The sequence below is a fragment of the Quercus robur genome, chromosome 6 (assembly GCF_932294415.1).
Source record: "Quercus robur chromosome 6, dhQueRobu3.1, whole genome shotgun sequence".
Taxonomy (NCBI): domain Eukaryota; kingdom Viridiplantae; phylum Streptophyta; class Magnoliopsida; order Fagales; family Fagaceae; genus Quercus; species Quercus robur.
The window spans coordinates 16,073,086-16,089,863 of record NC_065539.1 but is presented as its reverse complement, the minus strand read 5'-3'; the positions used below and the strand labels follow the sequence as shown (position 1 = coordinate 16,089,863).

At 39.0% G+C, this 16,778-nt stretch overlaps 1 protein-coding gene across 2 annotated transcripts; it reads left to right on the top strand.

Moving 5' to 3' along the window:
* The first annotated feature begins 12,206 nt into the window (after positions 1 to 12,206).
* Positions 12,207 to 14,910, top strand: LOC126732984 (transcription factor bHLH25-like). 2 transcript variants are annotated; one of them, XM_050436082.1, is made up of 5 exons: positions 12,207 to 12,317; positions 12,503 to 12,614; positions 12,762 to 13,352; positions 13,769 to 14,140; positions 14,406 to 14,910. In XM_050436082.1, the coding sequence occupies exons 2-5, from the start codon at positions 12,579 to 12,581 to the stop codon at positions 14,478 to 14,480; spliced, it is 1,074 nt and encodes a 357-aa protein (XP_050292039.1). In that variant the 5' UTR covers positions 12,207 to 12,317; positions 12,503 to 12,578; the 3' UTR covers positions 14,481 to 14,910. The 2 variants fall into 2 exon arrangements, with proteins under 2 accessions (XP_050292039.1, XP_050292040.1); XM_050436083.1 differs by having other exon boundaries at positions 12,209 to 12,614; positions 12,762 to 12,845; positions 12,954 to 13,352.
* The last annotated feature ends 1,868 nt before the right edge of the window (positions 14,911 to 16,778 follow it).

The window sequence follows — 16,778 nt, the reverse complement described above, 5'->3', positions numbered from 1 at the left end:
GAAACCAGAGTTTAGAATTCCACATGTATACAATTTCAAGGCAAATAAGAGTTTTTGTTTTTTATTTTAATTATGGTTTCCCTTAATTTTATTCTTTTGGGTGACACTGACAGACAACGAAAAATTGTCCATTGGTTTGATTGGTTACTATTACTAGTTGTTAGGCTGGAGTTTTCTTACATTTAAGTCTTGAACCTAAAAGAAAATCTCACTTAGAGATTTAGTCTACGACAGATAGCAATTGATTTTGATGCCATAACAAAATGAGAGCCCCATCTTATCGTTGGTTGAGGAACATGTTGTTTGTCCTTACATGCAACAGATCATAGTAATACAAAACATATCCCCTTTTCTGGGAAAGCAGTGCAAAAGAGATTCCACAATCCTCTATAAAAAAAAAAAAAAAAAAAAATGCAAATAAGGGCCTCTTTGTAAAAATCAAATAGGACCGTACAGCTATTACACTAAATTCTTATTCTTAACAAACTAAATAAAGCAAGCAGTATTATTTAATGGCCGTTACTTATATATGGATTATGGAGAGCATTATAACATCTATGCAATATTTTTTTTTTTTTTTTTTTTTTTTTTTTGTTGCCTGCCACGGTATCCGGGGCTTCGCCCCGACTAATCCGTTGGTCGACCCGGGTCGCACACCTGGCTGTGGTGGGTGAGTCTCCCAACAGGGCATTCTGCATACACAAGGTCTCGAACCCGAGACCTTGCTTAAGCGACACAAGCTGCTTACCACTTGAGCCAACCCATGTTGGTACATCTATGCAATATAGGAATAGCTGTTGTTGTTGTTTTAATTTTTTTTTTGAGGTAATTACAATATGTTGCTAATTTCGCAGGTTAAAGTATTTTTTTCTTAAACTTTTAATCACTTTATGTATAGGAAATTGTCAATTAAACTACGAGGTTCTTGGCATGACGGATTGGAGTTGAAGGTTAGAGACCATAATAATAATAATAATAATAAAAATAAAAATAAAGTCTACTAATGAAAGCAAGGTTATATTATCACATGTACTTTTTTTATATATGAATTATTACCACGTGTACTTATTCTCCTGGAAATATAACAAAAATAAACTAGCTCGCCGAATTTGGCAGCTGTAAGATTTGACGGAGTGCCATTATAAAATTTGAAAAAAAAAAATGATCGGATTAGGGGTGTGCATGGGTCGGGTTGGGTCGGGTTGAGGGGAGTTTTTGACCCAACCCACCATGGTGGGTCAAAAAAAACCCAACCCAACCCAACCCATCACATAAGTCCAACCCAACCCAACCCAACCTACATGGGTCGGGTTGAACCCATTGGTTTGAAATTTTTTTTTATTATTATTAAATTGAGTAGAAAAAAAATATTAAAATATTAAAAAAAACCTAAAGATTAGTATCAATGTAACTCCTTAAAGGCAAACAACATTAATGACTAAACAACAATAGTAATTTATTAGGATTTGTGTGAACTAATTGGCTTTTATATAGGATAGGAAGAACTGGCTATTTAAAAAAATTTATTAATTATATAATATATTATATATATATATATATATTAAATTAGTATTAGTAGGAGAAACTAAGGAAATGCTGCTCTACAACTGTTTTTTTTAATTATTAAATATATAATATATATAAATATATATATATATATATATATATATAAAAGTGTCCTACAATTGATTTAAAAAAAATTATTAAATATAAAAATATATTTTAAATATATATTAAATATGGGTGGGTCGGGTTGGGTTTGACGAGTTTGTAATTTTATGACCCAAACCTAACCCAACCCGCTATAAAATTTTTTTTTGTAACCCAACTCAACCCACCAAGCCTTAAAAACTGACCCAACCCGGCGGGTCGGGTTGGGTTGGGTCGGGTTTGACGGGTCGGTGGGTTTTCTGCACACCCCTAGATCGGATACTAATTACTATCTTAATTAACCTTAACCTTGACCAAAATCTAAAGCTTACAGGGTAGTTTTGGAAGAGGAAAGCAATGCAAAGGAAGCTGTATTCTCATCCCACATGTCTTAATTAATTGAATTCTAAAACTGAGAATTTAAGTGGAATTAATGGTCCAAGTGGAGGTCAGTGTATGCATAAGCTCAAAGGTTAAATAGGCTGCCTAGTCCAGATAAAAAGGAGCTTGCGAGGTATTGAATAAATTATCTACCTTAAAGTACACCATGGCCTAATCTTTTGAAAGAGGAAAGTGATGCAGGAAGCAGCGCATTCTTACTCCACAGTTTCATACATGCCTTATTATTTGAATTCTAAAGATGAGAATTTAAGTACTAGAATGCTCCAAGTTGAAAGTCGGCATATGATAGATCTCAAAGGTTGAACGGGGTGCGTGAGGCCTAGCTTCCATGCATACCTTTTGCATAAGTTGCACATCTTTCATCTTTACGGTATAATGCAATTTGAAAACTTGTTTAGACCCTAGGAGAAATTTTCCCAATAAGAAATTCACGGTAGTAAAAAGAAGTTTAAGATCCAGTACAAATTTTTTTTCCTAGACTCTACAATATTAGTAGATGAATTTACTATAAAAACCTCCTATAGTTTTAAAACTTCTGAACTCTTTTACTACATGAATGCTCCACAATTGACACACCTGCAATCATGATTGAAACCTTCGAACAACCCCAAGAATCTCTTGAAGATTTGAACTCCACAGCAACAATACTAGGATGAAAGCTTTGTGGTTTCAACAAATGTTCAACACTCTTTTGATCTTGGAGCATGGAATAATAAACCTCTCAGTGATATTCAATGGGAGAGATAGAAAGACTCTAGGAATGTTTAGATCTAGTCTCTCTTAGTTTTGTGCCCGTCTTTCTCTTTTCTTTTCGAACTCATAGGTTCAACATATGGAGGCTAGTGTTTCTCTTTAAATCCTTTAGGGATTCTGCCTCTACAATCTTATTTAAAATTGTGCTTAATGAGCCTCTATATAGGGTTTTAAAAACCCTACTTATACAACCAACTTAAAATAAAACATTTCAGCCAAAAACAAAATCTGCAAATCTCAATTAGTTGGCTGGTGTCAAACTTTAATGAAAGCTCAATTGGTCAAGATGTAGTTGAGTTTGTAGTCGATGCAGTAGATCCTGCAGTTCTTGAGCAGTCTCTTGTGTCTTTAAATGTAGTTCTTCAAAAACTTATGGACACTAAAAACCTAAGACTCAAAGACATTAAAATTTTTTACTTGGATTTACTAACACATACAATGTTACACAAATTTACAGTTTTACGCCATTATTGCATAAAACCATACAAAGCATACTGTAGAAAGATACTAAAGAACCAACTACTAAGAAACTAAAAAACCTATTACAATTTACAAGTACCATTATTTTTTATTTCTTTCTTGACAACCTCCACAAGTCAAAAATGATATTGCTTCTACCACTTGCTAGCTATAGGCGATAGTTACATGTGCACGAGTTCTATCCAAATGACCCAAAGTTTACGGTATAAAATATAAAATAATTTGATCATAGGTAGGGGTGTCCAACCCAACTCGAAATCCGACCAACCCGAGCAACCCGCCCAAACCCGAACCGGCAACCGTCCGAACCGACCACTCCGACGGTCAGTGACGGATTTCTGACCCCAAGACCCGACGTCGGCGGGTTTTCTTCTCCAAAACCCGAGCCACTCGACCCGACCGACGTTATATACAAATCTGGAAATATCCGACGACATTCAAGTGAGATTTGGTGAGATCCGGCGACATTTGAGGAGATTCAAGCGAGATCTCGACCATATTTGGTGAGATCCGGCGAGATTTGAGGAGATCCAGGCTGATTTCGGCGATTTTTGGTGTAGATCTACTGGATTTTTGCAGATTCTGGCGAATTTTTTGAAGATTCCGGCGACGTTTGCAGGATCCGGCGACTCTCAACACCGACCGAACCGACCCGAACACCACCCGAACCGAAAACCGACTCGACCGAGTGACGCCGATGGTCGATTTCGGGTCCCTCCGCCTTCCACCCGACGCCGGCGGGTTGGGTCCAAAACCGACCCGACCCGATCCGTGGACAGCCATAATCATAGGGACACTTTAAGGAAGTTTTCTGTGTAAGAACTTGATGTGGGCGCGTTTTTTTTGGGGGGGGGGGGGGCGCGTGTGTGAAAAAACTATACATTAGGTGGGGATCAGCTTTAGGCCCACGCGCCTACGCCTAAATCCCCCCATTAGTCCATTACCAAAAGGGCCCCCATAATATAATAAATAGTTTCACAACAACAACCACCCAAAAAAAGAAAAAAAACAAAAAATCCCTAAATAGGTAGTTTACTCTCTCGTCCATCTCTATAAAGGTCCTAAAATGTTAGATAAAAAGAAACCCAATTTAATTGAAATTATGAATTGTTTTAAAAAAAATGTAAGTGTACCAAATTATTATTGACAATTAATTTCTACTAATAGTTTGAAACTTTAATTTTTGTAAACTAACTTTTTATATGCTAGATTGTCAACATTAACACTTAATATTCCACATAATTACACATAAAAAAATCCTCCAAATGCATGTATTCTTTACACAATTTTACTAATAATACTTATTATAATTGTTTATGTAGAAAGAAGCTTTGCAAAATTATAAAGAAAAGAAGAAGAAGAAGATAAAATCCTAATTAAATTAATTATGCCACAAAACGATTATATGGATTAGCTATTATTAATTAATAAAGAGACGTTAGGAAAATCTTAACACAAAAACTTAATTATTAATTTTGCATTACAAAAAAGAAAGAAAGGATAATGGTTTTTAAATAAAAAAAATTAATAAAGAAAGTTAAATAAATATTTTTAGTAGATTTTTAAACATAAAAATGTATTACTTAAATTTATTACTTTAGGCCTCAAACTATATTGAGATAGCTCTGCATTTTTGAGAGAAATTGTTAGATGTTTGAAGAGTTTTGAACACCCATATTAATACTTATTATAATTGTTTATATAGAAAGAAGTTATACAATTAAAAAAAAAGGATAAAATCCTACTTAAATTGATAATGTCACAAATAGATTACATGGATTAGCTATTATTAATTAAAAAAGAGATGTTAGAAAAATTTTAATAGAAATACTTAATTAGTAATTTTGCATTTTAGAATACAAGGAGAATAATGGTTTTTAAATAAAAAACAATTGTAATATAGAAACTTAAATAAATATGTTTTCATATATTTTTAAACATAAAAATGTGTCATTTATAATATATAATTACTTTAGGTCTCAAATTATATTAAGTCGGCTCTATATTTTGAGAGAAATTGTCAAATGTATGAAGAGTTCTGAACACCTGCATTAACAAAAACAAAAACCTGAAGAATTTTTGATACATAATATGGGGCCAAAGAATTTGTGGTCTCGGCCCACTTTCCATTAGGGCCCAAGGCCCGCGCCAAGGAGAGTCGTTGCCGAGGACATGCAACGAAAGTCCAAGTGGCCTAAAGATGCAGCCAAGGATGACCCTGTCCTCTGCATCCCAAGGCCTAGAAGGGAAGAACGACATGTCATCAAAGACAGCTCTCCAAAGCGCTCCTAGAGGAAAATGCGAGTAGAATGGGACTCGTAAGGGGGTACAGTGTGGGAGTGGTTCAAGGAAAAGACGTCACCTTTGCATTGAATGCGCCAACAAACGTCCTAACCACATTGATGGGAAAAGACCCCTAAACAGTGTGGTTTCGGTTATTACAACTAACATAAAGTGGGGGGAGACGGCTGATGGGACAGGCACTCGAGTAGTTACCTGCCTGATCAACAAATGGAATGTCAGGATCAACTGGGAGGGGCTATATAGTGTAAGAATTCATGCACCAAAATGAGGCTGGAACAATTGTAACAAAAAGTGAAAGGAATAATAAGAACATTAAGCTTATTGGACAAGGGCCAAAGACAAACTTAGTTCACCTTTGTGCGATTATCATGAACACCAAGACTAACCACTGTCCAGTGACCAAGACCTAGTCTTTCAGCCCACTCTCTACAAATTTATTGTTTGGGCCTTTAACGTTTACCTAATAAACCAATTTGGGGTCGTTACAAATTGAGTCCTTACAATTGGCGCCGTCTGTGGGAAGGCTTGTGCGTTAGCACAGGCGGTGGTAGGATTAAACTCCTGTCAAATAAGGGTCTGCAAAAGCCCCTCCATCATTTCCAGCAGCACGCTGTTGTTACAAGGGTCTGTGAAAGCCCCTCCATCATTTTCAACAGTACGCTGTTGTTACCCTAATATAAAGTTCCACTAGGGGCTACACTTCGAAGCGCCAGTGGCACGGGCAGTTCTAGAGGCTTCCAACATCAAGTCAGCACCCCGCACCTTGGTCCAAGGGCTAATCCTCGAGTCATTAAGAAAAACTATAAGTTTTGGACAGAACCAAAGTCTTGCATAGTCCTCGGACTCAAATCTATAGAGAAACCAACTACTTAAAGGAAATCTAAGTTTTGGACAGAATCAAGGTTTTGCATGGTCCTCGGACTCAAACCTATAGGGAAACCAACTACTTAAAGGAAATCTAAGTTTTGGACAGAACTAAGATCTTGCATGGTCCTCGAACTCAAACTTATGGGGAAACCAACTACTTAAAGGAAATCTAAGTTTTGGACAGAATCAAGGTCTTGCATGGTCCTTGGACTCAAACTTATGGGGAAACTAGATACTCCAAGAAAATCTAAGTACCAGGCCCGGCCCAACAACACGCACGGCACCTCGAATGATGCCTTTAGTTCCCTAGAAGTATGTTTAGATACAAATTCAACGCCCTATGGGTGCAGGTAAGTTAGAATTCTGGGATGTGATCCCAAATATATCATATGCACAACCATTCATACATGTTAAGGTAACTAGTTCAAAAATCATGAGATTCGCAACAATAATAAATATTGGCAAGGGCAACGAACATGTAATTTAAAGGAAAAAGGAAGAAAAAAATTTCATACATGTGGTCAAAGAGTTTAATTACAATCACACTCTAAATTCCTCAAAACAAAAGGGAAACTAATTAACAGTTAAACTAGAAACAAATACAAAAGTTGGCTAGGGCTTCTACTTCTTTAATTTCGTTTTAGCCACTTCCTGGAAAGGCTGAGCAGGATTAGCCTCGGGACCCTGAGAGACATCCCCTTCCTGGGAAGGCTGAGCAGGATTAACCTCGATGCCCGTGGAGATATCAGTAAGGGGAATGGCTTGAAGGGGCTGAACAAAGAGGACCGGATCTTCGGCATCAGAGATCTGAGCACTAACTGTAGACTTGGCAGCCTCTTGAGGCATTTCAGGATTCAGACCTCCAGGTGCTTCTATCACCTCATGAGGCTCTCCTCCCTTAGTCGACTTGCCAAGAATGATAATGAGCTGAGCAGCTTCTGACTGAGCAGCCTCAACCTCCTATGGAATGCTCACAGCCTCGGAGCTGGCGGAGGCGGTCTCACGGATTGCTTCAGGGTAAAACACGCTCTCCGCCTTCCACAAGTCCGTCGAAGCCTCCACCCCAGCTCGTTTGAGGGCCTCATTCCAAACCTAGGAGCAGTATAGTCTGCATACACCAGGGATTTGAGCTTTAAGGATGGCCTGGGTTTCAGCCACCCCTGCATCATAAGCGTCCTCCTCGGCCTTGTCCTTGGTAGTTTCGGCCTCAATCTTGGCAAACTCAGCCTCTGTCTTGGTCCTTACGGCTTCACCCCTGGCCCATTCCGCCATACCCTTAGCACTGTCTGCCTTGATCAGTTTCTTCTTTAAATCACTGATCTGCTCCTTGGCAATCTCCAATTGCTCCTCGGCAGCAAGTAGGCGCCTCGTCTATTCCTCGGCCTGTTTTTGGGCACCAGTCAAACCTGTCTCAGCACCATCCCTGGCTCTAGTTACCTCCTTTAAGTCCTCCCTGGCCTTTGCAAGGTCATCCTCGGAATTTTTGAGAGTTCGCACAGCCTCTATACGTTTATTGCACTCAAGCTCTGCGGTCTTACTCTATTCCTTAGCTTCTTCCTCCATCTTATAGGTGGCCTGAATAGCCTGCCAATTGAGACAAACACATTATGAATGAGAATCTAGGAGCAAGAGTCGACGGAGTCTTAGGTTTTAGGAGCCTTACCATACCCAGGTGCCTCTTCACGCTGAGGAAAACCTCCTGCATCCTCATATTCTTCAACTCTTCCATATCAGTGGGAAGCAGTGGGGCCCTCTCTAACGCGTAGGCTACGTAAGCACCTTCGCCATCTCCAAGGTTCCTCAAGGATGCATCTTCCATCAATGGCTCCCCGTGGAGCATTGGGGCAGGAAGCCAAGCGCTCGGCGCGGATTGGGCATCGATCCCTTTCCCTTGGCCTTGATGCCCGATCTTTAACTGTTTTTAAGCTTGCGGGGCTTCGTCCTCCTCTCGAGAGGATTGAGATTTCCCCCCATCCATTGATTCCTTACCCTTGGGACTCCTCTTTCTCTTTGGGTCAGTGGGCTCAGGCTGAGGAGGCAGAGTTGATTGGAGAGGAGCAGGAAGTTTGGGGCGGGGAGATTGTGGTTGCGACTTGGAAGGAGAAGACCTATTCTAGGTAGGCTGGGGCTGGGGTGGGGGAGTTGGAACACTGGATTGTGACTTTCCCTGTGCACCTTTCCCCAGCTGACCCTCAATGAGGTCGAATAAGCTGGTCGGAGGCTTTCTCTTAAGACCCATCTCCACCCGAGAGGATGTTCCCACTGATAACAATTTCGCTTCGGACAAGTCAGGGTCACCTAGGTCACCGGAAGGATCCTCGGATGGGTCAGTTTGGTCAAATACCTCGAATCCCTCCTGGGACAGACCCAAATCACCTTCGTCCTCCGCTGCTTGGTGAGATGGGGAAGAGCCCGCCAACGGGATGCCCTCCGGGACAGGAGATCCTTCAGAGATCAAAAACTCATGCTTGACTATAATGATTTTCTGAAGCCTAGGATCGTTAGCTCTAATCACGTGCTTTAGGGCGGCAAATGACTTCTGGATGGGATTGTATCCTAAGATTTTGTGAGCGGCTCTGACTTGACCATCCTCGTTATTTACAAAAACCGCCGCCTGGAGGATAGTCTCCAAATCCACTCGATTAACCAGATGAAAGTGTCAGTGAAAGGCGTGTGGATTTGCAAAAAAAAAAAAGGGCATGTTCATAGTTAGTAATCGAAGCACACAAAATTAAGATGGTGCAAAAGGTTGGCCCCTTCCTACTCTCTACACCCTACCTGGTTCTCCCTCCACAATTGGGCAAGGAAGGCCATCGTGCCACTCCCTAGATACAATAAGAAAGTCCTTGTTTAATCCTTTGTTGGACTTGGGGAGTTACTGGATTAGCCGAACCCTATCGTCTTTCGTCTTCATGTAGTAGGATTTGCCCCTCAAATGTTGGAGGTTGTAGCACCAATTTACGTCATGATGAGTTAGTCTTAGCCCATTTTTTCTGTTTAAGGCATCCACACAACTCAGAATCCTAAACACATTAGCAGCTCACTAGGTGGGAACTAATCGGAAATGCCTAAGATAACTCTTCATTACCGGTCCCATGGGGATTCTCATACCCCCCTCTATGAAAGCAAGAAGGGGAATTACCACCTCGCCCGTCCTTCTCTTAAGATGCCACTCCCCCTCCTTGCAGTACCTCAAACTTACGTTTGGGGGTATCCTATAGTCGGCGATGAACTTTTCCATCGCCTCTTCGGTCTCAACCAACTTTTTCAATTTAACCATCTCTAGGAACTATTAAACCGACTCAGGGGATGACGGGAGAAGGAGAGGAACAAGAGAAAGATAAACCCAGAAGAGAAAAAGCACAAGTTAGTGAGAGTAGAAAACTTACAGAAAGGAGGAAAGGTTCCTCAGATAGGCTTTTTATGCTAGAGATAGAGTTGAATTTGGATGAAAGTTTGACTGAACCCAAGATATGTGCGCTAGAACTCTTAAGTGCGAAAGTGAAGAGACAAATCAGTTCTAAAAATTATTTACACCTCCCATCAAAAGTAACTGCGCGAATTTTCCCACCCATAAAGGTAAGGAAATCTCCACCGTTAGATTACCATTGCGCCGTTGAACGTGGAAAGTACAGAGCCGCCCGCATTTAATGAAGACACATTTCACCTACCAAGGCTCCAAGAACGTGTCTCGGGCAGATGAAGAGTCTCTGGAACTGATAGATGACAAGGATTGACAAGCTATGATAGAGGCTTGATGTCATCAAAACCCTCATCTTCGTCCGAGGATCCGGACAGCAGGATTTTGAGGGGCTATTGTGAGGCCAGAGAATTTGTGGTCCCGGCTCACTTTCCATTAGGGTCTAAGGCCCGCACCGAGGAGAGTCGTTGCCGAGTACATGCAGCGAAATTCCAAGTGGCCTAGAGATGCAGCCGAGGATGACTCTGTCCTCGGCATCCCAAGGCCTAGAAGGGAAGAACGACACGTCATCAAAGGCAGCCCCCCAAAGCGCTCCCAGAGGAAAAGGCGAGTAGAATGGGACTTGCAAGGGGGTATAGTGTGGGAGTGGTTCAAGGAAAAGACATCACATTCACATTGAATACGCCAACAAACGTCCTAGCCACATTGATGGGAAAAGACCCCTGAACAGTGTGGTTTCAGTTATTGCAACTAATAGAAAGTGGGGGGAGGCGGCTGATGGGACAGGCACTTGAGTAGTTACCTGCCTGATCAACAGATGGAAGGTCAGGATCAACTGGGAGGGGCTATATAGTGTAAGAATTCATGCGCCAAAATGAGGCTGTAACAATTGTAACAAAAAGTGAAAGGAATAATAAGAACATTAAGCTCATCGGACAAGGGCTAAGGACAAACTTAGTTCACCTTTGTGCGATTATCATGAACGCCAAGATTAACCACTGTCGGGTGACCAAGGCCTAGCCTTTCAGCCCACTCTCTACAAATTTATTGTTTGGGCCTTTAACGTTCGAACCCAATAAATCAATTTGGGGTCGTTACAAATTGAGGGTTTGTTTGGATAGAACTTATTTTGCTGAAACTGAAAACTGAAAACACTGTAGCAAAATAATATTTAAATATATGAATAGTACTGTGGGACCCATTTTTAATGAAAAAGTTGATAAAAATTGAAATTTGTGGGACCCGTGAACAGTACACAAGTGCACTGTTCACAGAAGAACGGGTCAACCATTGCGGCTGAAAAGAAAAAAAAAAAACTGAGGAAACGCAGACGCAGCACTAATAAGTGCTATCCAAACGAGCACTGAGTCCTTACACATAATAACTTGGATCAAACAGGACAACATTGAAAATTATTCAATACAAGAACTTACATGGATGTTCAGGTTAATTTTTCTAGGATAGGGCTGAAAAAAGAGCCAAACTCTTTCAGACAAGAACTACTTGCTATTTCGTAAATGATTTTTAATGTGAGTATGTTCAAGCTAGCCAAATGAACTGGAAATGAACAAATTCCAAGATATATAGGATTACGCCTGTTCATCTCATGAACATTCTCAAAAACTAGCTTTTGTTTTATCCTGCAGCAGTAGTACTAAATGGTCAAATAGCTAGCCTCTTACTAAAGGCTATGATCGTTTCCCAGCATGGCCAGTATGAGTCACTCTCAAGTATTTTCATAAAAATCAACCCTAATTTATAATTAACAATGTCAAAAAGAAAACAGTAACATAAGAAAGCTAGTGAAGTGATGGCCTGTGAACTTCGAGGAAAAAAAATGTAACCGCGTATTAAAAAGGGCTAAATAGTTTATTTAAAACATTTTTTTTTTCTTATTAAATTTTCGCAGATCCTCTATATCTTCACAGATCAAGTTGCCAATTTATTTAGAAATTAAGGGGCTAAATAATTGACTTAAAAAAACTAATTTCAACATGAGGCTTCTGGTTGGTAGACTTTATAGTTACTTAGGAAACAAAAAAAACACATAAATTTTGGATTAAAAACAATTTCCACAGATCCGCTGTTTCTCCACAGATCAAGTTACAATTTTGTCAACACGCAGACACACATCTAGAATTGGCCTTCGGTTGAATCCTGAATAAGGATAAGGATTAAGGTATTCGCCAAAAAAAATAAAAGATTAAATAATGAGGACAAATTTGCACACGTGGGTAGGAGAAATATCATTGGATCATGTTCAAGAACTTCAACTACTATAATTGATGAAGGAACTGGGGAAACTTCTTTTATGAGCCACTTGGAATTTGGAAAATAAAAAAAATTAGTTTTTGCTTTCTTATAGGAGAAAGGTAATCAAACTTCAACCTCTCGTTTCCTTGTCATCTCCATAGCTTTTGGGGCACACTATCTTACTCAAGTATGTCATAAATATTAAGGTGCAACAAATTATAGATATGTTGAGACATCCAATTTCTCTGGAACCCCTCATACACTATATAATTCTCTGAATTTGAAACCTCAATTTCTCCAAGGTTTCCCTATTACACCTGCATTTATTAAGATCCTAGTATCTGAAAACCCTTTTTTGTTTTTCCATTCAAGGACTTGCCGTGTTCAGATCTAAGAAAATTGCGCCTGGCCTCATCCTTGGAAGATCAACCCTTTTTGAGTCGCATCAATGGAGATTTCATCAGCGAAATGGCTATCAGAGTTGGTAAGATTATTATCCTATGTTTAATTATGGTATAGCATATATTGTTAAAAAAAAAGGTTCCAAATTTAATTTTCAATGGCTTTTCTCACCTGTGAACATTTCAATTAACACACAATTTTCCTATATATGGGTGTTTGAATTGAATAGGGAATGGATGAATACAACTACATCCACCAATCCCACACGAACACTCTTGATGGTTTTACCACACATGACATGGCCACTGCAATGGTAGAGAACTTTCAACAATCTCTCTCTTCTGAAAGCTATTCTTCTTATCCCACCTTCACAGAAAAGGCCACCACCACCTTAAGTAATACTTCAGCTGAAACATTTCAGAGGCCTGCCAAGCAGCCAAAGACTAACAGTTGGGACTCTTGCATCACAGACCATGTTTCGCCAATACCTTCTTCCTCCCACATTCTTTCATTTGAGAATTCAATTTCAATGCTAACGAACCCTCAAGAGTTCTATGGAAGTCATGACTCCTCCCTGAAGCTAAACAACGAGATGGTTTCCCAAGCAAATATACACTTCCCACCTTTGATTTCCAAGGATTCCTTTGAGAACCAAGACTATGCACCAAAAGCCAGCCTGCAAGGGATTAAGAGGACCTACTCATCAATGACCAGAAATCCTTCAAACGCTCAAGATCATATTATTGCGGAGAGGAGGCGTAGAGAAAAGCTCGGTGAACGGTTCATAGCTCTTTCAGCCATTGTTCCTGGCCTAAAAAAGGTACACCTATAAATTTTGCTTGTCAAATTGGTTACTCTTTTTAACTCACCGAAAGATATCATTATCCTTTTGGTTAAATTTCTAGCTTCATGGTGACATGATGTGTAAATGAATTAGATTGTATATGAGTATTGAGTCCAACATCGAGTGTTTATTAGTGATTTGAACTATAAAAGCCATTATGAGGAGTCCAAGTTTTTTATTTTTTTGGAGGAAAGATTCCAAAAGTATAATTTGATTAGTCCGTTTAGGGTATAACATAGATATGGTTAGTGTTTTCCTAGTATCATATGATCTTTGCTGTTTTTAAAAAAAAGTGTATGCACTTTTTTTTTTTTTTTTTTTTTTGACAAAAGTGATAGAAGTGTATGCACTTTAACTTACACTGCAGTATGTCTCTAACTTTCTGTTTACAGATGGACAAAGCTTCTGTCCTTGGAGAAGCTATCAACTACGTGAAAGAGCTTCAAGAGCGCATAAAATTGTTCGAGGAACAGACCAAGAAAAGAACTGTGGAATCTGTGGTTTTTGTGAAGAAGTCTCAGCTCTCAGCTGATGATGACACCTCTTCGTGTAACGAGAACTCTGATAACTACTCTGATGAAGCACTTCTTGAGATCGAAGCAAGAATTTCAGAAAAGGATGTACTTATCAGAATCCACTGCGAGAAACAAAAAGGAGCTATTGTGAAAATACTAAGCGAAATAGAGAAGCTTCATCTAATTGTTGTCAATAGCAGTGTCTTGCCTTTTGGGAATTCCACTATTGACATAACCATTATTGCTCAGGTAATTTCATTTTAAATATTTCATCATGTATAAGACAAATAAAAACCTTTATATATGATGCTTTTCATAGTTTTTTTTTTTTTTTTTGGTGAAAGGAATTTATTTAAGAAAATTATTGTTCATTTATTTATCAAATAGAAATAGAAAGGTATATATTATTATGCTATGTTCAAAGAAAAATTGCATTTTCTTTCTTAAAAACAAGGAAATAATTTTCTCAAAATTGATGCAGAAACATTTTAATCTAATCCCACGTGTTTTACAGAAGGGCAACGAATTCAATATGACAACAAAGGATCTAGTGAAAACTCTACGGGTGGCTTTATTGAAAGAAATGTAAATCCAACATGCTACACCAAGATCATTCAGTTCGTGTATGAAGACCTTATTCTTTCAATCTGTACATCAAGAGAGCTTAATTTAGAAGATCATCCATAATTTTTGTTTCTCAGACCTAAATCTCAAGAGAAGCCACTGCTTGCAACCTCTACTTTCTTCTCCACCTGTTTTTGGGACCATTTGCTATTACCAAAGCTTGTTTTCTCATCATGAGGGTTCTGTACTTCTGTTCTGTTGGAGGGGTTTTTCTTGTTCTTGATTTTTGCGCGGTTGACTTGTTGACCACGTTGAATTACCCAACTCACTCGTCTTGAAATAATTAAACCTCATGGCTATTCCGCTATAATTTATTATAACTAGGGTTTTTGGAGAGGTCTGAGCTTTCATGTGGCTTATAAAGTTATAATAGTCATAATGAAATCTTTTTCTTATCTCTTTGTTTTCACGTGGTGCTTTTTGAGAAGGTAAAAAACTTGTGGATTGTGGTCTATGTTCTTGTACTGGAGAAACAATCAGTCCAGTTTCTCTGAGAAGTAGGATCTTTTTTTTTTTTTTTTTTTTTTTTAAGTGGCTATCATGGGATTGACTCTTGGCTTGTATTTTTAATGTCCCAACTGTAAAGTACTGTACTTTCTGTAACCTATATTTTTAGTTAAATTGTTTTAATTAATGCAAACTCCGAGAGTCCGACTCATGCATATTTGTCTTATATCTAACCCTCATAAATAGTTCATTGTCTTAATTTTACTTGAATTATTCTTTTAAAGGATCATATCTGAATCATTCATCATACAATTGAGAATTATATATGCAATTGTGCTAGGCCAAAATAAGGCTAATGGACTTTACCTATACTTGGGCTTACAATCTATTTATAATGTGGGTTTTAGATTTCCTACTATGGTTAGTCTTATGCTCTGAGACCCTGTGGCACACACTCGTGTTCTGCAAATCCTTCTCTTTTCCCTCACAGGATTGCTCCCTTTTCTCTCTCTGTTCTCTCCCTTTTCTCCCTTTATAATTAATTCCTGATTTCACCTTGGGGGTCCAATTCCATCAGTTCTAAGTGGATGTTTTGTTGGGAACAGCGATAATGGCATTGGAACTAATTCCTGCCTCCAAAATGCTGTTCGGCAGCGATATTTCCCAAGGCAATACTGAGAAGCCGAGACCTTATATCTCTGGGCAATTACACTCTCGGTCAGGTTAAAGTTGATTGGGAGAGGCTTGCTTTTGACGTTTAAGACAAAATTGTCTTATTTCGATCTTTAGGCTCAGATCGGGCCTCGAGGTGCGTCCGGGTTAAGGCCATAGGTTAATAGGGACAAGGTCATACGTTGTATCACAAGGTTAGGGCCCAAGGCCCAACAGGTTGGGGTCCTACCCTGTGCGGCACCATGAGCCTAGAGTCCTAAGAACAATGGGCTCAAGGCCATGTCCCGTATAGCAATTATGCATCGACCATTGTGGGTATGTTAATTAACTTATATGTTTTCTTTATTTTTGGTTCTAGTCACAAATTCTTTCATGTCCCAACAATATTCTTCATTTTTATGCACCCGTGCATCTGGCATCATTATTTTTAAACTATTAGCTTTGCTAAGTATAATGTTTTGGAAAGCTGTAAGAGATTGAACAAGAAGATTCTTAAATTGTGTGATTACTGAGATTGTTTTACTCATTCTCACTATTCTACCTTTTGTTCCCGTTGTACTTGTATTCTGTTAGGTTTTGAGATTGTGGGTTGGCAAACATGGAGCAAAACTGTTTTATAGTGTACTTTTAGAAAGTCTTAGTATTGCTAAATTTACTGCTCAGAAACTAGAATTCCTCTTCAATTGATCGAGTCGTAAAGATTTCAAATAATTGAACTAAGGCTCGATTGATCAACAACCAGTCAGCCCATCAATTGATTAGGGTTCTAGTTCTACAAGTCATGGTATATAAGCAAACTCTAATGCACATTTGACTAAGACTTTGAAGGCGCTCTTTTGTAATCTAAAAGGTTATGTGCCTTTTGCTTTGAAAGATGCTACCAAAAATCTATCTACAAACAATCTAAACCTATAGATTAAAAGTTGCTACATACTAGTTAATCAAAATGCTGGATCTAAACCTTTAAATGGTATCTTGGAGTCATGCATTGGAAGTCTACATTGGAGCAAAGCCATATCAAAGATATCAGTCCTTTGATGATCATTCAATCCTTCAATCTTCATATCTGCTACTCTTGCACTTGCTATTGTATCATCAGATTGCCTTGCTTGGTCTGATGCACACTTGTGCTGCTCTGGTGCAC

Excerpts from the sequence above, each read along its gene's own strand:
- LOC126732984 (XM_050436082.1), top strand. The coding sequence starts at position 12,579 with ATGGAGATTTCATCAGCGAAATGGCTATCAGAGTTG. Across the intron at positions 12,615-12,761 it reads CGAAATGGCTATCAGAGTTG|GGAATGGATGAATACAACTA; the intron begins GTAAGATTATTA and ends TGAATTGAATAG. Across the intron at positions 14,141-14,405 it reads ACATAACCATTATTGCTCAG|AAGGGCAACGAATTCAATAT; the intron begins GTAATTTCATTT and ends CGTGTTTTACAG.